At 38.6% G+C, this 19,825-nt stretch overlaps 2 protein-coding genes and 1 long non-coding RNA gene across 3 annotated transcripts; 2 read left to right on the top strand and 1 right to left on the bottom strand.

Moving 5' to 3' along the window:
* Nucleotides 1-2,928: 2,928 nt before the first annotated feature.
* On the bottom strand, nt 2,929-4,339 carry LOC131298010 (uncharacterized). The gene is made up of 3 exons (XR_009190442.1): nt 4,200-4,339; nt 4,025-4,086; nt 2,929-3,131 (listed from the first exon to the last, which is right to left on the bottom strand). It is a non-coding gene; the product is annotated as an uncharacterized LOC131298010 (long non-coding RNA).
* On the top strand, nt 4,149-7,861 carry LOC131298008 (formin-like protein 4). The gene is made up of 2 exons (XM_058323264.1): nt 4,149-5,311; nt 5,419-7,861. The coding sequence occupies exons 1-2, from the start codon at nt 4,482-4,484 to the stop codon at nt 6,746-6,748; spliced, it is 2,160 nt and encodes a 719-aa protein (XP_058179247.1). The 5' UTR covers nt 4,149-4,481; the 3' UTR covers nt 6,749-7,861.
* A 2,366-nt stretch (nt 7,862-10,227) lies between these two features.
* On the top strand, nt 10,228-13,691 carry LOC131298992 (protein EDS1L-like). Its single transcript, XM_058324519.1, has 3 exons — nt 10,228-10,601; nt 11,253-12,047; nt 12,638-13,691. The coding sequence occupies exons 1-3, from the start codon at nt 10,260-10,262 to the stop codon at nt 13,343-13,345; spliced, it is 1,845 nt and encodes a 614-aa protein (XP_058180502.1). The 5' UTR covers nt 10,228-10,259; the 3' UTR covers nt 13,346-13,691.
* The last annotated feature ends 6,134 nt before the right edge of the window (nt 13,692-19,825 follow it).

Here is a 19,825-nt window from a genome sequence, read left to right as displayed (position 1 = left end):
TGCCATTGATACCGAGGACTTACGAGGGGATTTTCAGAGCATCTTTTGAAGAAAATTCCGTGCGCGTACCTTGGAGTATAAAAGCCTGTGATGTCATTGTACAAACAAGTAAAATAGATTTGATTGCATCATTTTTAGATCTAGATCTAGATTTTGAATTGTTCTTGGTTGTTCTTCATTTTTCAGCTTTGAATCTTTAATTTTCTGTCTTAATTAATTAGTTTTTGATATTGTCGTCTTCATTAAAGTTGTAGTAAATCCCATGATCTATCGTTTAATCTAATTTTCTTCTAGCGTTGTTATTTCAATTATGCTAAGTAGATTTTTGCTTGCTCTTATCTCAATAGATATGTGTGAGTAGTTTTCCAAGGTTAGGTCATGGGGTGATTAACACCTCATGGCTCAAGTAGAATTGCGTTTTTTACTATAAAGTTGAAACCTTTGGTTCGAGAATCGATGTGGAATTCGGATTTATTTGTCAAATCGCTAAGGTGTTAATTTCCTTGATCATGTGTAGGTAAGAGCACCGCCTACTTACCACACATGATGCTTGGAGCTCTGACGCACGAGGCATTTGCTAAATAAATTCTAGAGCTAGCTTGGTAATCGAACCATCTTATTTTCGATTTGGGAACCTTAATTGTGTATCCTGAACCGCGTAATTGGATGAGAAATGCAGTTTAACTTGAGTCGTGAGTGTTAGTAATTCCTAGACCTAACCTGCTTTTTATCTTAGTTTATTCGCTTTTCAATTTAGCCCCTTTTACTTTCCACTACAAACGTAAAATCAAGTTGGCTGTCTAAAAGCCGAAAACCCGAGCTTACATCTACAAATCCAGCAAAGCCATATTAATTATTCCCGTGGGTACGATCCCGGTCTTCCGGATTATCATGTTTCAACTGACGTATTAAGCCCTACGCTTGGGACGTTATTCCTTATAGTGGAATGAACGAAGCACTCACCAATTTATTTTGATAATTATGAAAATCTGAAAGTCCAAATTTTGGAGGAAAAATTGAGTTTTGGAGAGAAATGAATGCTATTTTATAAACTAGAGATAGAAATGAAGAATTGGGTTGGAGTTGATGTGGATATTACATCTTTCATACTTACTTTTTGAATAAAAAAATTATTTTGAGTCTTCAATTTGAAGACTTGTATTGGAGATGCTCTAATAATGTGATCGATTCAATTATGAAAGTGTTTTTTCTTTGTCCTCCTTAAGTAATGTATGAGCATCAATACCAGTATAATATAGTGAATGGGCACCATACAGAGCCAGAATTTTAAGCTTGTGGTGGCGAACATATATGATAAAAGTCTAATGGAAAGATGGACAACATATAATTTTTTGTTGATAAAGAAAATCAAAATAGCAAACTAAAATAAATATAATGAACAATGTCTCTTATATGCATGTGTAGATTACCAAAAATGTAAATAGTAATTAACTCAATGAATCTTTTAAATTAAACTATCTTGAATTTTGCTTTACACTTTTATATTATTAAATTTTGATGAGAGAATTGATATCAAAATCTTTAGCAAAATGTTTTAAATACATGTGTTCAAGAAACTTGTCAAAAATTTACTCATGCATCTTATTGTACAGTTTATTCTTCACAAGTTTCATAACTGAAGATGCTCGCTCTATCGTACGTGTTGAAACGAACAATGTTAATAGTACAAGATAAATCAATGTTAATATAGTACTAAAGTACTAAAGAAATAGTAAAATATAAAAAAATACATCACAAAAACATCTCGTGGTGGTGGGCCTTTGTAAGTTAGGGGTTAAAAAAGCATTTCTATTATAACAATAGCATTTTTCAAAATTGTTGCAGCCTTGCCCCTCTGTCTCCATCCTTGATCCCAAGTCAATAAGTTTCATTAAAACTGTTTATTTTGTTTGGCTCATCAAGTTGCCATTCATACCAAAATTTAAATTGATCCAAATCTATATCTACAACAGAACGAGTTTTTCTTGCACAAAAAATTACTAAAATGGCTATGATTTTAAGAAACACTAAAAGAAAAATGAACTCTAATTGTAGAAATGACTATATCCGATCAATCTTATTTTTAACATGGCCAACAACTCAACGAACTAAACAAAATGAATGAGTCCGTTCACACTAATAATGCCAGGGATGCCATCTAGTTGAAGGGCTCAACACTTTGTTGTCCCGCAGGGGCACTTGAGGGCTCGCGATCCAACTTAAGCCTTTGGGTTTGGAAAAATGCTTTGTGTTAACAAGCCAATTATTGGGTACTCCAAATAAAAGATCCCACCCCATACAATGCGGATTACTCTTTATCTCCCGGCCACCCCAAAAAAAAGTGAATGATAACGTTCGACCGGATAATTTGTCGCTATGTAAATAATTGGGAGTACCATATGATAGCTCACTCGTCTTAACACGGGCTAACCGTGATTCAAGGGTTCAAAACCTTTCAAGTCAAGTCAAAAAATGCATTTTCCTCCACTACTTAGGTCAGCTAAATCCAATCACAAATTCGGGGACGCGGGGGGCTGCTGTCCCGGGTTTCCCGGCCCACTCCGGTCTTGCTCCGATAATCTGAAACGTTCACTTTGTAGAGCTCGTCGAGTAGAATAACTATGAAAAAAATCAGCTTAATTGGATATCATTAAGTGCCTGATCGGAGCCCATATAACTCTCGGTCCATTGGTTAAAGTGGATTTGATCCAGTGTTTCGGATCCATTCTTTTTAAGATAAAAAGCTATCGATCAAGCACTTAATAATATCCAATTAAGCTGATTTTTTGCATAATTATTCTACTCGACAAGCTCTACAAAATAAACGTTTCAGATCATCAGAGCGAGACCGGAGTGGGCCGGAAAACTCGGGACAGCAGCACGCTGCTGCCCCCTTGGGGCAGCAGCCCCCCGCCTCCCTTCCACAAATTCATATAAGTTCTACCTCTGACTGTGTAAAAGATAAAACAAGGGGAATCAGTTGAGAACTTGAGAAGACATTTACTTACATACAAAATTGCTTCATGCATATGGTAAACTCCAACCAGGGCTATGGAAACCAAGAATTACCAGCTCCAGCTAATGGACTTAGGTTGGATTCCATCTTTGTGGGTTAGTCCCCGGTGGTTTACCTGCAAAAACTTTTCTTGATCATTAGTGTGACACATTGTTTACAAGTTAATGCAAATATTTCTTACACGACACCAGACAAAATGAATTTTTCCTATAATTAGATCACAGATCGGACATAACCTAATCTTGTGTCTTGATCTTTGTGGGACCCAAAGTGGGCCCCGCAAAGAACCTGTGCATTATCTATGCCTTGTTTTTTTGTGGTAGCAAACTTTATGGAATTTATAAAGGACTAAAGGAAGAAGAGGAAGAAGAAAAATAAACTGAATTGTAAATTCAAGCAAAACCTAAGTAGCATTTATATGGCCCTGAGGATGTGCCCATTTTCTAGGGCTACGAGGAGCAATCTACATTACGCGGGAAGGGGAGCGGGAATTAACTATGCATCACTGATATATGAGCCGAAAATAATTTTCTTCACCCTCTTCCTGATTGATCATGGTTAAAGAAAGAAAAAAGCGTTCCCTTTAAAATAATGAACTCTTTCCGTAAATGAAACTGAACTCATTTGAAATGAGTCAAATTGAATTAACTCATTCAGACTCGTCTCATTAGTGGTTTGGAATTTGGACATGGGTAGATTAGAATGGTTTAATTTGAAAAAATTAATGGATTTGGGTCAACGTTCGACCACCAGAATCTTTGATGTACGTTGCATCTTTCAACTAAACCCTAAGGCAATCCTGTGGATATGTTAGAATAGATATCAGAATAAAAAAAAGTGACAAATCGTTTTTGCTTCTACATTAAATTTGAGCACTGACCAACCAGTGCTGAATCGGTCAATCGGAAATTATTTTTATGGACTGCTTAAACCAAAGGAAATTAAGCAGGCCAAAGCGAACCCGTCTAAAAAGACACTGGATTGTATAGTTTAAAATGGTGAAGTTACCGAAATCTCCATTGCCATCTTGGCTGCACCTTTCCGGAAGCAGCGGCATTAATGTCTTTGCACTGCATAAAAGGTCAGCAAAGAGTTTAAGAGAAACCAACCAACATTGAAAACAACCTTATTTGAAATTGTCAGCAAAACAGATGGTGCAGCATAACTGTTGAAGGGGTCTTACGGTTTATGACTTGTCAAGCAATACAAGGTTGCGGTTGATGGGATCGGTTCCAGATTACCAAGAAAAACATCGAAAAGGCTTTCTTTCTCATTCTTTACGGGACATCAATGTCCATTATGTTCCTTCTTTATGATCTTGTTTGTTCAGTTTTCTGTCTTTTTCCCTTCCAATTCATTCAGTCAAATTCTCCACAAAGAATTTGATCATCCTCAGCATCCAAGTCTTTAGGTAAAAGGCCAAATACTTGGATTTCTGGACAACCTTCGTAGCTCTCCAGCACAAATGCCAGTCACAGCTATTGTCACAGCTGTTGCGGCCACAGCTGCAAGTACATTAGTCGTTGCCGGGATCTTTTTCTTGATCTTCTACAAATTAGCTATGGCTAGAAAGCGTGAGAGAGGGAAATTTGATTCAAGTTTTCGTCGAGAAGGAAGCGTTTCGAGTCATCGACAGTTCATTCAACAAGGGGGAGCTGTCAAAGGGTTGGCTGTTAATGAGAGTGGGTTGGATGTTCTTTACTTGAGAGAGCCTGAAAAAGTAGACCTCAAGAGGTGTTTCTCCAAAATTTGGGTGAATCCAATGGTAGTAGGAGGAGGAGAAGAAAATAGTATTGATAGGAAAGCAGATAAATCCATGACCCCTGGAACAATTCAGGAAATTCCATTACTCCATGATTCATCCAATACAGCTAATTTTGCCACCCAAGTCTCCAAAACAGGTCCACTTATCCCCAAAAGGCAAACTCCACCTCCACCTCCTCCCCCTCCTCCTCCACCACCACCACCACCACCACCACTACCACCTCGGCCTCCGCCTCCTCCTCTTTTGAAAAAAGCTCCCGCTCCGCCTCCTCTGCCACCAAATTCAGCGAAGAGAAACCCGGCTCCCCCGCCTGGGAAGGGCGGTTTGGTTTCATCACTGAAACCCCCTCCTGTGCCAAGGGGAAAGACAAACAACAATAGCAGGGGAGAGGCTCCTCTCACCGGAGAAAGCAGCGCAAAGGGGGTTGGTGATGTCAAGTTGAAACTGAAGCCACTCCACTGGGACAAGGTCACTGCAAATGTTGATCACTCAATGGTCTGGGATCAGATCAATCTTGATGGATCTTTCCGGTAAATAATTCCTGAAATTCTGATACCCGTTTCATACTGTATAATTCTCTTCGCTTCTTTTCACTGCATCCCTCTGACAATTGATGCTTTTTTTTTTTTCATATCAGATTTGATGATGAACTTATGGAATCTCTATTCGGATACACTCACGACAATCAGAAACCTACGGAAACCGATAGATTCGCGAATTTGACTAATCCCAACTCTGCTTCATCACGTCAAATTTTCATCCTTGATCCAAGGAAATCCCAAAACACCGCTATAGTACTTCGATCCCTCAGTGTATCCCGCAAAGAAATCCTCGATTCCCTCCTAGAAGGCCGAGGCCTCAGCCCTGATACCCTCGAAAAACTCACAAAAATCTCCCCAACCCAAGAAGAATCCTGTAAAATCCTCCAGTTCAACGGCAGCCCAACGAAACTAGCCGACGCCGAGTCTTTCCTCTACCAAATCCTGAAACCCGTCCCCTCCGCATTCACCCGTTTCAATGCGATGCTCTTCCGGTCAAGCTACGACTCCGAAATCCTCCACCTCAAGGAGTCCATCCAAACCCTAGAACTAGGTTGCAAAGAACTACGAAACCAAGGCATTTTCTTCAAACTCCTACAAGCTATCCTAAAGGCCGGTAACCGAATGAACGCCGGTACGAACCGGGGAAACGCGCAGGGGTTCAACCTCACCGCTCTCCGGAAACTCTCCCACGTCAAAAGCACGGACGGTAAAACCACTCTCCTCGACTTCGTAGTCGAACAAGTAGCTCGATCAGAAGGCAAGCGCAAGAAGTTGAATCAAAACCCTAGCTTCGGAAAAGGCGATTATAATAATCCAACAAAAAGAAACGATTTTGACGGCGGAGACGCAAGAGAAGAGCACTTACAGCTGGGGTTGCCAGCGTTGGAAACCCTGAATGCGGATTTCACAAACGTGAAGAAATCAGCTGTGATAGACTACGATGGTTTCATCAACGCGTGTTCCAATTTGGAAGCTAGGGTTTGTGAGATTAGGGTTATGGAGAAGGGGGAGAGTGGGGGGTTTGTGAGGGAAATGAAGGTGTTTTTGGAGGAATGCGAGGAGGAGATTAGGGTTGTGAGGGAGGAGCAGGTTAGGGTTATGGAGGTGGTGAGTAAGACGACGAAGTATTACCAGGCGGGGGGTGAGAAGGAGAGAGGGGGGAATCCGCTGCAGTTGTTTGGGATTGTAAAAGATTTCTTGGGTATGGTTGAGGGAGTTAGGGTTGAGATTGGGAGGAGGAGGAGAGAGAAGGGGAGTGGGGTGAGGACTGAATTACGGTTGTCGTCGCCGCCGCAGTCTCCGCCACCGTCGCGGCCGAGGACGCCGGTGAGAGCACAGAATTTTCGGGTGGAGTTTATGGGAGGTAAGGCAGGTGGGAGTGGTACTTCTAGTGAATCAGATGGTGATTTCTCTGAAGCTAGCTAGTCGGAATCTAAGTCACATAATCCTTGTGTACAACCATTTACTCCCGTTCCCAGTTCTCGTTCTAGCGAATTTTACGAGTAGTTTTTGAGATTTTTGAAAGTCAGCTTTTAGGCTTGCCAACTTGCTTAAGTGTGAAGATAGTGCAGTGGCTTCTGTTCTTCATGGGGAATTGTCAGCAATTCGTCTAGCTTGTGCGATGGTTAAAGACACAAGGAATGTCAAATATTTCCTTTGAATCAGATTTCAAGGAAGCTATTCAGAATTTCAGTCAAGTGTTTCAGAATTAGTACTCCTTGGGTTGCTTATTGCTTTGGTTCTGGACATCAGGGATTTCTTGAGTTGAAGTGGAGCAATCATCGAGTGGGTGAGGTATCATGGTACTGAATAATCCTTCAGCAGATTCGTCGCTCCAGCTCTCAAATCATTGTTCTCATGAAGTTTAGTAAATTTGGATGTCTTTAGAAGTTGTTCCACACTCGAGCACCCCTATTTCCGATCGGGCATGACGATTATGTGACTAAGATCACAAATCCGTGAGTCCGTTCAAAGGGCCTGTTTGGCCGATGCAATTTTCCATTTTGAGCTATGATCTTTTGGTTTTCATGTGTTTGAGAGCCAACCCTAGAGTGAAGAAAGTGCAGGTGGCTTTTGTTCTGCAAGGGGAATTGTCAGCAATTCGTTTATACTACTAGCTTGTGCCATGGCTAAAAAGACAAAGGAATGTGGAATATTTCCTTTGAATCAGATTGCAAGGAATCAATTCAGTCAAGTGTTTCAGAATTACTAATACTCACCTTTGATTATTTCCTGAATCAAAGGGGATCGAGCAATCGTCAAGTTCGTGAGCTGTTCAGCTAACAAATGCAGTGCCTTCTCTAACTAATACTATTCTCTTCCAGTTTTTTTTTTTGGAGGACTTTTCCCCCTCCATGATGTCTTTCTTGTTCAGCTTTTTTGGCTGTTTTCACAACCGTGACCAAACACTGTGTTAGAAAAGAACGGTAGAATATAGAACTCAAAAACTTGAGATGATCCTTTCGCAGAATCTTGGCACATATTATTCAAACATTTTTTCACAGATTCTAGTTGAAATGTAAATTTTTGTTATCATTTGAAAAGTAATTTACTCAATGTAGCAGATCGGCTAACGCTACTATGTTGGTACGATGTATTCTGCTAATTGACACTTAAGACATTATTGTCAGTGTCTCCTGGAATAGTGGAATCTGTTTCGCTTGGGTTAATTTCACTGACGTCCTCTAAAGTTTTCTACTAAAAAATATAGCAATCTCTCTCTCTCTCTCTCTCTCTCTCTCTGTTCCTCAAGTTACACCATTAACCTCTTAGGCCATTCATAGTGGTATAATCAAAAAAGGATAACCAAAAGTTGACACATCAGCTTTTGATTATTCACTTAAGAGGTTGCTAAGCTTAACAATGTTAAGCTTCTCTATGGTCACTTCTAGTCCATAATCAAAATATGAGGTCCACTACAATTTCATTATCTCTCTCTCCCTTGTTTCCCGTCATTCACTTCTCTCAATTTACGTTTTTTATGAGTTAAAATATATCGATTCCCTTTCTTAATTTTGAAAAAAAAATCGGTGACTTCCTTCCCTTTTATTATGAATTTTTTTTTCGGGGGTGGGTAGTAGAAACAGGAAAGAAGAGTGAAACACCTTAATCCGGCGACGATAGATTGAATTGTAGATGATCGAGAGATATGAGTTTCACTTTTGGATGAAAAGAATGAGAAATAGTTTGTTGACGAAGTGAAAAAGATATAGAGTAGCGAAAAAGCTTGGCTACATAAAATTTTTATTCTTCAATTTTATTTTTTTAACCAAAAAAAAAAAGTGGGCGAAGATGGAAAGAAGAAAATACTAGTTGAAACATGTATGTATACAAATTTTGAAACTAGTTAACTTATGTGGTGTAGGATCCACAAATTTTGATTATTGAAAAAGGTTGTTAGTTTTGGTTATCCAAAACTTAAAATTTGATTATTTCTAAGGATGTTGCTAAGTTTGATTATACCATTGTGAGTAATCTTTTGCACCAACATTGTTAACTTTAAAAACAATTGACATTTGATTATACCACCGTGGATGACTTTACAATTTACTCCTAAATGGTTTAACAGAAGTTGACGCCGTCACCAACATGGCTATTCCAAAATGTCCAATGTTGCCCCTCTTTTTTTCATTTCAAGGGCCCCTTCATTATTCCCCCAACCAAAAGTCCCCCCTTCACATTCACAACCAGACAAACATTTTCCTACTCCCCTTGACTCACTTTTACAACCCCTTTAGCAACCTAACCTAGGTGGGAAAAGAAAAGAAAAGAAAAGAAAGAGTTGTGATTTAATTTACTCGTGAGAAAAGGAAAGAAAAGAAAATAAAAGAAAAGATTAGACTTTCTCATTATTTTATTTGGATCCTTCCCCTTTCTCTTGCTCTCCAAATCCTCATCACTTTTGGTGAGAAACGAAAATGGCTCATTGAGAGGTTCTTGATTCTCACTCTCTCTCACCATTTCTCACCTCTTGGGCCTTCCAAACAAGGGAGAGAATACTCTTTCTTTTAATTTCTTTTCTTTTCTCATGAAATCCTCTCCAAAGAGGCTTTCAATCTCTTATTGGAATATATTAACAACTTATTATTATTTTGTGTGAATTAGACTGCTCTAGGAAGATAGACCATGTCTTTTGTGAACTTTTGAGTTTTTAAATTGGAAGCGAAAAAAGATACACAATGATATTGCTGATCATGTTCAATCCCCCCGAGCAAAGAGAAGTGGTTGGTTGAGTTTTGCTTCCGCTACTTTTATACTGACAATAGAAAAACATTAATTGATGATATGGCGAGGATTAAAGTTAGAGCAAAACTTTGCATATATTGACCCTAAAAGAGTTGATAACACCTCAACGTTTTTGAACCTAAAGCCTTAGTTAGGAGGAAGCAAACCCCTAAGTCGTAGGCCTTGTGGACACCCCATCGGTCAAACCATTTCTTTTTTTTAATGTTAAACCTCTTCTTTGGGATGCCAAAATACCAATACACGGCAGAATCAGAGAGATGAGTTTGAACAAAACATGGGATCTCTAAACAGTGCCTATGGAAATTTCCGAGCAAATTAGAGATGGAAAAAGAAGACCAGCTGCCCTTGATATGCATTTCTGTAGCAGAACACTACCAAAGGGGATGCGATGGTCCACCAACCCAATGGCTTGTAACCAATAGGGGAGGGTCTTTTGGTCATCTGCTTTGAAAGTATAAGTTCCAAGCATTTTCCAACACAAGTCAAGCAGCCTTCAAGTCAATGATTCGAATGACAAAAAGAGCCCCCCAAATCTCGCCATTAACAATTTAACATTAACACAAAAACCAGAAATCAACCTCGGAAAGGGACACTGCAGTAATTCACCACTAGCCATTATTCTCCCTCGCACTACAAATGCAAGGAAAAAGAGAGAACAAGAAAGCCATAAGCCTATGCAAACTGCTGAAGCATGGAGAAACAGAAGATGGTGGGAGGGAGACTTGGAGAGACCATAGGGATGAGAGAAGAGCTCATCAAGAAAGCTTGTTCCCTTTCCTTGAAGGCTCACAGGGCTTCTGGGAAGCCGTATCTCTACGAGAAAAGCCGCGGCTCATCCGAAGCTGTTTTCAGCTTCCCAGGGTCATGGTCTGTGGAGAATTGGTTCAGCAGCAGGTCTTTCGGAGATATGAAGGCCGATCTCAATCTGTTTCCTTCCCTCAGGAGTATAAGCAACGATGAAGTAGCCGCGGTGAATGAAGCCTTTTTCCGGAGATTTGAATTCATTCTCAAAACAACTTCATTTGAAAATGAGGTATTATAAATTTAATCCTTGTATTTGCTTTTAACCATTCTTCAAATCAAACTCAGATGAAGCATGACAAGAAATGTTGCACCAGTAAATGAAATAAAAAGGGAAAAGAAGCATACGTACGTAACGCAAGAGACTTGAGGGGAAAGGAAGTAGCATATCAAACGATGCCGAGAAATGTTGGCCTAGATCAAGCAACTGTCCAAGGATATCCCAATAGAATCAGTTCATTTTGTCCTGCAAATCAGGGCTTACAGAGTTTCAGTGAATAGACAGTAGTGTTAATTATACTGGTAGCCTTGGAAACCTGTGAAATCACTTTTCTACACCCTGAAATAAGACCAAGTCCCTTACAGAGTTTCTGTGCAGAATCTTGTTACTTTCAGTGCATCTGTCAATCACTAGTATAGATTAATTGTCCAGTAGTTCCTTCATTGCATCAAGAAGTATTTCATAGATCAACAGAGAACACCAAATTTCATTTGCAAAGAATGCCCAAAACCCTGGAAGTGAGACAAAAATAGAGAAAAGAAAAACAAGCACCAGATTCAAAGGAGATTTTATTTAGCTGGTGGACATAACAGTAATAGTACTAATCGTCAAATCCGCTGTCTCAATGTTGAAAACCAAGTAAAATGTGCATGTAATTCCCAGGTCAATAAAGCAGTGGCCGAGAAGAAGCAGATAGTTTTTGCAGGGCATTCCTCAGGCGGCCCAACGGCCATTCTTGCAACCTTTTGGTTCTTAGAGGAGTACGTAAGGAAAAGCAGCAGTCCTATGACCCCTCTCTGTGTAACTTTTGGGTCCCCTCTAGTTGGTGACCGCATCATTCCACATGCAGTAAGGAGGGAGAACTGGGATACTTACTTCATACACTTCGTCATGAGGTATGACATTGTCCCTCGCCTAATGCTTGCTCCTCTCTCCTCCATTGGAGGAAAACTTCAGCCCGTTCTCCACTTTTTCAATCCAAGATCCTCATATTTTGGAAACGATTCCGTTGCAATGGCCAAGGAAGCTTCAGATTTCTTTACGGAAGTGATGAGGAATGTATGGTCTGTTGCCAGCAATATCGCGTGCAGTTTGATGGGGTCTACAAACTCGTTGCTGGAAACTCTAACCAGCTGCATAGAACTAAGCCCTTACAGGCCTTTTGGTACCTATATCTTCTGCACTGGGAATGGAAAGCTGGTTGTTGCGAAGAATTCGGATGCAGTGTTGCAAATTTTGTTCTATAGTTGTCAGTTGCAATGTGAAGCAGAAATCACAGAGGTGGCTGGTAAAAGTCTAAAGGAACATCTGGGGTATGAAAATGAACTGCAAGGAAGCTTAGAAATGCAAAATGTGGCCTACGTGGATGATCATTTCAAAGAGCTTCCTTTGTCCTCAAATGCGAGCGTAGAGGGAGAGATAGGAAACCTTAACACAGCCTTGAATGACCTTGGCGTGGTGAGTTTCAACCCTTCTTTCTCCTCCTGCTGTTGGAGTCTCCTATTTCGTTTTGCAGACTTGATTGCTGAAAAGTATGAAATCGAGTATTGGTTCTTTGTTTTTTCAGGAGCTAAAACAAGAAGAAGTTCAAAAACACTAATCTTTTTAGAATCCATTTCATTTTTTCTGAGTAAACAGGTTTTGAAAATTCAGTTTGGTGAACATTTCTCAGAAAATACGTTGGTTTACGGTTTTTGGAAAAGTAATTTACTGATATTTTTACAAGAGAAACCGTCTTTGGGACAACATTAAAAGGATGTTAGCTAATTTTCAAAAATCAGACAGAATGGGTGCTGGTATTGTCAAATACAAAATATGAAATTATACTGATAAAACTGATTCTTAAACTGTTACTGAATCAGCCAAAATCATCTTGCATTTCCTGGAAAGTGGATTTCTTTCAAAGAATTTTCCGAGAACGTATCACCACACAAGTTTGATATGTTCAGAGAGAAAAAAAAAAAAAAAAATCAATCCCAACAGTCTAGTATCAACTTTTGTTTGGATTGTTTGGAAGGTTATCTAATTTCTAGTGCTTGGAATTCCAGAGCACAAGAGGTAGGCTGTGTCTTCGTGCTGCAGGTGAACTGCAAAAGCAAAAACAGGGAAACCACGACAAGATAAACCGGAACAAGACTGAGATCGAAAAAAGACTCAGAAGCATCCGGAAATACCAAAGTGAAAGGGAAGTTCGCAAGGTGGGGTATTATGATTCCTTCAAGTTACAAAATGATGTTGAGGACTTTCTTGCCAACGTTAATAGGCAAGAGTTAACGGGCATGTGGGACGAAATTATAGAAATGTTGAAAAAGTACGAACTTCCGGGCGAATTTGAGGGGCGGGAAGACTGGATAAAGCTTGGAACCGAGTACAGAAGATTGGTGGAGCCTCTAGATATTGCCAATTACTACAGACACTTAAAGAACGATGACACCGGACCCTACAAGACCATGGGTAGGCCGAAACGATACAGATTCACCCAACGGTGGCGCGAACATGCTGAAAGAACGGGAAAAGGATCCTGCTCAGAATCCTGCTTTTGGGCTGCAGTGGAGGAACTTAGAAGTAGCAATAAGAAGTTTGAAGAGATGAAGGAGGAGATTGTGCAATTAGAGACAGATCTATTCAAATGGCTTAAACATGGGGAGATCGGAAAGGATGTGATCTTGGACGAGTCGACATTTTCCAAGTGGTGGAAAACGCTCCCTTTTCAGCATAGGGAAAAATCCTGCATTGCTGGGCTTATGAGAAACTGAATGAACATTTCGGCTGCGAAAATGTTATCCATGACAACTATCCATGAAAAGGTAACGGATCCGTTACCTTTTCATGGACACTTTCATGAATAGTTGTCAGACCCTATCAAACCTCTTTAGGCTATATTTGGAGCTGGAACAAGAACTTGGGTAAGGAAATAGACAAGTAACCGCTCACAATGGTCAGATCCTTCCATTTTTTCCAGTTTATTTTCCTTATCACATCCTTGATTTTTAGAGGTATCCGTGTAAAAACTGTCTAGATTGTAAGAATCCAGATGTTACTCTTTCCTTTGCAACATGTGGTTCTTGTAAAATAATAAACTCAGCCGTAATGTTTGTGAAATCTTCTCTTTCTGAAGAACACAATAGAAGAAAAACAGCTTGTCAATTTTCGCTGTGTTTATCTTATAAAATGCAAAAGGAATGATATAAATCAAACAACAATTCGATACTTGTTGTAGAGCTACTCTCCCAGCCCAAAGGATGGTTTTCCGCCCGCACGTGTGTGCTCGCGCGCGCGCACAGAGAGAGAGAGAGAGAGAGAGAGAGAGAGAGATCTTCTGATGACAATCTGAAATGGTTCTGGCATTTGGTATGTGGAATCAGGTAAGTCCTGATCATTCAAGGGGCTAGTAAGTAACGCAGAAACTGTTCATAGTAGTATAATTAAGACCAGAGAAGATGCATGAGAAAGGATGGGAGATCAAGACTTACAATCACCAAAGCCAAAGTATATGCCATACCACCAGCAACCGAGTCCCGTCGAATTTCAGTGAATAACTACGTAGACCCTTACTAAATTGGTCAGAAATGACTAAAATTCCCAGAAGTTTCATATTTCACTTTGGCCGGTATGTCAAAGTGGTCGAAAATTATTTTTGACCACGAGGTTGTGTCGCGAAGAAGAGACGATGACGATGGTAAAAGGCCGACCTTGAAATTCCACCGGAACAGCTCTCATGCGCCATTTGACGCCGGCGAGTGAGATCTACTCTCACCGTGTGGTGTACGCGCGGGCAGGAGGAATGGATAGGTGTTGCTGACTCGAGCATTGGTAGGAATAATGGAGGGTAGGGTTGGAATGGATTGGTGAAAAAATTGGTCGGTAAAGTAAAGATTGTATCTTTTTGGTAATTTTGAGTAGTTTTTATTTGACTAGTAGGGTTGCAGATGCTCAAAAACATGCTGCTCTTCAGATAAGTTCCACTTATTACACTCTCCTCAACTTTATTAACTGGTTTTGTGTATTCACAATCCAACACTGTACTGCTACATATTCTCCTCTTCTCATACATATAAGAGAATGTTAATAAAGTAAATTGTTGACTTGAGCATCTACATCAACAATAGCTTAAATACCTAGTAAAGAAGCACCTTTTCTATTTTATCTATCCATTATTTTCTCTCCCACCACACCAACCTCTCTACTACTCTTCTCTATTCCCATTAAACAGTATAAAAAAATACTCTGCCTGTCCGAGTCCCTTGCGACAACGTTTTGTACAGCAATAAGGAAACTTTATTTGGTTTTATGGTTCTCTTAGGGTTCTCATTGAAAGCCTTAGAGCCAATATATAAATAGCCTAATAAAATTAAGTGCTCCAATTTTTAATCCGTTTGAATCGGTGCAAAGATCGTATTTTTTTGATCATTTTATCCTAAAGGGTTATAATTAATATTTGGCTCTAGGGCTTTCAATGAGAACCCTAAGAGAACCATAGAACCAAAATAAAAATTTTGCTTGTGTTTCCCGGCCAAAACGACGTTGTAAGGTACTCGGGTACAGTGGGACAGAGGATCCACTCCCGGGAGTGGTAGGGAGGAGAGAGAGAAAGAACAATATTTTCATCTTTTGCTCGTGAATAGTTACTTGGTAGATGTAGAGAGGATTTTTCGAAAAGAAAAAATAGCTTCCTGTTTTCTGAGACTGTTGCAAACTGTTTTTGTGCCTTTAATTCGGTAAAATAGCTACAGAGGTGGGTTTTGCCAGTCTCATGTACATGCTTTGATACCACTTCTGTTACAATTCCAAAATTGACCTTGGAAGTCGTGATCGGCTAAGAAGGCCTATTGATAAAGTAGTTTAGAGATTTCCGACATCATTGCCATTTTCATGAAAATAAATCGAAGTATGCAGAAGCGTAGAATAATTAACATAATCCCAAAACTTGTAAGTGTAAATGTATAATAATTACAAACCATTAGGCAACTTATAACAGTATAGGTATCCCACACGCTTATGCAAATCTTTTTACATTTTTTCAGAGAATAGTGTGTCCAGCCATCCACCAACTTTAATATATTTAGAATGCATTTAGCTGTACAAGCTTTTAGCGTGCTCTCTCGCTCATTACGGTATCTTTGACATGAAAGGGGGTAATGCAAATTCTAGAGCCAAAATCCAATTGTGCCTATACCAGTATTTCTAATGTACTATTTCAAGCTATCGTAAGAGAATCTCTAATGCACTCCCTATAATTACTATGCGTATAGTGTACATTTTAAGCACTCCAGTCTCCACCCTCGCACCTTTTCTATTCTTTACCTTTCTCTCTCCTTCCCCTACCTCCCACCTGACACACGGCATGAGATATTTCATTTCATTTCAGCCTTGTTTGGAACACTTTTTGAAAAGTATTTTTCAAAAGATTTCCTTTAAATTCCCCTTGCTTCCGGTCATTTATTTTTCTATCTTTCTCCATTTATTATTCCTACTACTTTTTTAAAGATTTTTTTCAAAAAGTGTTGCATTCATTTCTCTCCTGTGTCTATCTCTCTCTGCTCCCTTTCTCTCTTTAATGGTGTTGCCACAGTTATCTCAACAAGCATTGTTTATTAGAGTTAACACCACATTTACGTAACCCTGTAGAAAACACAAAAATGGGTATGGTTGGTTATGTTAGAAAATTTTTGAGCTAAAACACATCTAACCACATACTAGAGATGCCCTAAAGCATGCGAATCTTCAAGATTTTCACGCAATCTTTAGGCCGAAAACTTTCCGAAACACACATCGATCCAGAAACAGAATGCTGCATGTTGATGGTGCTTGGGATTTGTTTCGCTTGGGTTAATTTAACTGACAACGTCCTCTATAGGTAATGGACCGGATCCGATAATGTCGATCCGATAATCCGAATCCGGTAATCCAAATTCGGATCAGATTGGATTCGGATTAAATCCGTTATCAATTCGAATCCGAACTTTATTTTTTAATTTTTTTTAAAAAAACATTAAAATTTTTTATTTTGAAAAAAAAAAGGTTTAAGAAGTTGTATTTTTATTTTAAATTTTTTTTGCTAAAATTTTTGAAGTAAAAAAGTTTTCGGATCGGATCCGAATTTTTCGGATCCGGATCAGGATTACTACTAATGGATTTGAGTCTTATCGGATCCGAATCGGATTCGAGTCTTATCGAATTTGGATTTGTTGAATCCGGATCGAATCCGGCCCATTGAGAGACCTATTCTAAAGTTTCTTAACAAACTAGGTGCACCTTCGTGCACAGCACGAATGCATGCCCGTTGAAGGGAACAAATTTTGATTTAGGCTTGATATATCTTATTTGTAATTTTAGAGCCGGAAGCAATAGAAGAATATGGAAATATGTAGGAAGATATATTACATAGATTGATCAAAGTAGCAAAACCATTAGTTGATTCATATATGGACGACACAATGCGTAGTCTATTTACAAGCTCACGACCTAATTCAAAAATTAAAAGTTAGCTAGAAGTATATCATCTTCAACAATAGAGACCTACTAACGCTTTGAATATTGGATCCCCCAATGCATTGCATTCCTACAACCCTCTCATACAAGCCATTGGATAATAAAGTGATCTTACTTTTGAAAATTGCCCATAGTCTTGATGATCTATCCAAGAAGGACGATGAATAGATGTAGGAGGAATTGATTATTGGTGGTGGTCAGCAGCAGTTGATTATTGGTAGTTGGTATGTTTGAGAGGCAGAGCAGCAGTTATCCGCCTTTTGAAAATTTTCCTGATAATATCCTTCGCACCAGTTGATATAGAACGCCAAGGTGAGCTTTCAAAGTCGATATGGCCTTTTAAAATCTCATCAAAGATGTCTTTCTCGATGTTTGAAGAAAATGTCTGCATGCACGGGTAAAATAATGAAGTCAAAATCTCATTTCGACAGAGAGATATAGGTTTCATATCAGTTAGACTTTAGGCATCCTAAAGGGGCTTGGCACAAGCACAGCCAATGAAATCACACACAGCCAAATTTCACAGAGGGATTAGGAGGGATGCTTAAGTCATTCACTTGGAAAACAAAAGCTGGTTAATACAATAAGAAATTCTTGGTTCTGAGCGAAACGACTGGGACTCCATGAAACTGAGCGACCATTTTGACAAATGCAACAACTCAAATAGTCCAAACACAAACTGGCCGAACAGGTATTCAAGATACATTATACTCAAGAATAAATGTATTCTTTTAGGCACTCCGCTTAGTAGGATGTATAGGATGATTCCTGCACTCCAAACAATCTCCTTCCCATAGTTCCTCTTCAACACTTCCGGAGCAACGCATAAAGCACTCCCAACAACCAACCTAAAAGAAGTAGGGAAGTAAAACAATAAACTCTGACAATTTTTTTTAAATAATTCACAATTCAAAATTTTGGAATAATAGCTTGGCTTATACCAACATAAATGAATTGAACTCAATATCCAAAATTCAGCTCTTGTAAACATTTGGAGAACAATCTTAGTAATCAGAAACTCAGTTTAGAGATTCAAGAATCAGATCTTAGAAATTGGACTCAAACCTAACAAAAGAGGGAAAAGAACACAGTTATTCGACAAATAGAAAATTAGAACAAAAGCTCAGTATTGAATCACCCCTGGAAAATGAAATACTAAACTTAGATGAATACTTGAAACCAGAAAAGCTAATAAGGAAATATCAAATTTAAATTGGGGTATATAGCACACATGCGTGGGTTGGTTGCGGTGTCATTAAAGTTTTTACTCTTAAACAACCAATCATGAATACAATTTATAAAGACTGCAAGATAAGTTAGTGGGACACTACATCCAGGCCGTTGCTTTGTAATTAGCAAAAGTAATGTTTGGTAAATAAAAAGAATCACATTTCAATTCAAGGGATCGCAAGATAAGTTAAGCGATTAGCAATCAATCACATTTCTTTCCAAGACAACTACTTTTTTTCCCCCTCAAGTAGAATTGCTCCAACTGATTAGTGTAAACCTGCAGTCATTGAAGGACGAAGTTTTAAGCACTAATGCTTCCACAATCAAAAAACCATAACAAAGAAGTAATTTTACTGAAAGACGGTAAAAAACAAACCGTACTGTAAGGAGATCATTGTCTTTTGGGGTTGATTGTTGGGTCACTTCGCAGCCCCACTTCATACTCTACTTTTAAAATCAAATAAGCAATCTGCAAAAATCCAAAAATCTTATAAAAGATTAATAAAATTCGATGCATGAAAAATTAGAATCCTAAAAGAATAGTCAGAGAGTGATTAAACCTAATGAACACTAATCGCCATTCGAGGTGGAATATCATTGAATGATAATGAGATGTAGTATGGAATAGATATTTCAAATCTAACAATGTGTCACAAACAACTCTAATTACAAATAGTTCATGTTATTATTTTCCATGAGTTCACCGCATGAACAGAAATTGTATTGCCATAGCGTTGGAGTATAAAACCATAAATAACTAATTAATTTATGAAATCAACAATGTATAATCACAAAACATTAGCACACAAATCCTTCAAGCCATCTAAACTCACAGGCAAAATAGAAACTTTATATATTTAAAAACAAATTCCAGTTGGAAATCAAATTCCATATGGAATATAAAACTCTGAATAAGTAATCAATTTATAAAATTGACAATTGATAATTGCAATACACTGACAAAACAAGCACCATAAATCCCTTAAGACATATAAACTCGCAGCAAAAAAACAAACTTTATTCATTCAAAGACAAATTCTCTATGGAAATCACAGGTATATACATCCAACTCAGAGAACTTAGACTTTCTCAATGTACAAACTGTAACTAAAACTGCAATTTTGGGGAAGAAGAAAAACACATTTTAACTACAAATCACTAAAAATTCCTCAAGTCATTTAAACCTTATTCAAAGGCAAATTATTATGGCTTGGATGGTTAGTTATTTCTGTTGAAAAATGTATGCATTATAATTTGTGAAAATTTATATGCATCTCTATTAATTATTTTGATGATTAATTCAATGATATTTTTATTCGGCAAATACAAAATTATCGAAAAGTCGATTCCCGAATTAAATATTTTCGTGACCTTGAAATATAGCATAAAGTCTCTTGGATTCATGATTTATATTTACAAAGACTTTATTGAGCTCAATACATGCTTTAACGGATTTATTTAGATGAAATTGTGAGCCACAGGTTTACGAACCGGCTGACAAGCCGGCTGTCTGA

Source organism: Rhododendron vialii, chromosome 8a, assembly GCF_030253575.1.
Source record: "Rhododendron vialii isolate Sample 1 chromosome 8a, ASM3025357v1".
Classification (NCBI taxonomy): Eukaryota; Viridiplantae; Streptophyta; class Magnoliopsida; order Ericales; family Ericaceae; genus Rhododendron; species Rhododendron vialii.
The sequence above is the reverse complement of the archived record's forward strand: the minus strand, read 5'-3'. Positions and strand labels throughout refer to the sequence as shown.

Bases quoted from the DNA above. Each gene is read 5' to 3' on its own strand.
- LOC131298008 (XM_058323264.1), top strand. From the start codon at position 4,482: ATGCCAGTCACAGCTATTGTCACAGCTGTTGCGGCCACAGCTGCAAGT. The intron at 5,312-5,418 runs GTAAATAATTCC...TTTTCATATCAG, and splicing joins AATCTTGATGGATCTTTCCG to ATTTGATGATGAACTTATGG.
- LOC131298992 (XM_058324519.1), top strand. From the start codon at position 10,260: ATGGAGAAACAGAAGATGGTGGGAGGGAGACTTGGAGAGACCATAGGG. The intron at 10,602-11,252 runs GTATTATAAATT...TGTAATTCCCAG, and splicing joins CAACTTCATTTGAAAATGAG to GTCAATAAAGCAGTGGCCGA. The intron at 12,048-12,637 runs GTGAGTTTCAAC...TTGGAATTCCAG, and splicing joins CCTTGAATGACCTTGGCGTG to AGCACAAGAGGTAGGCTGTG.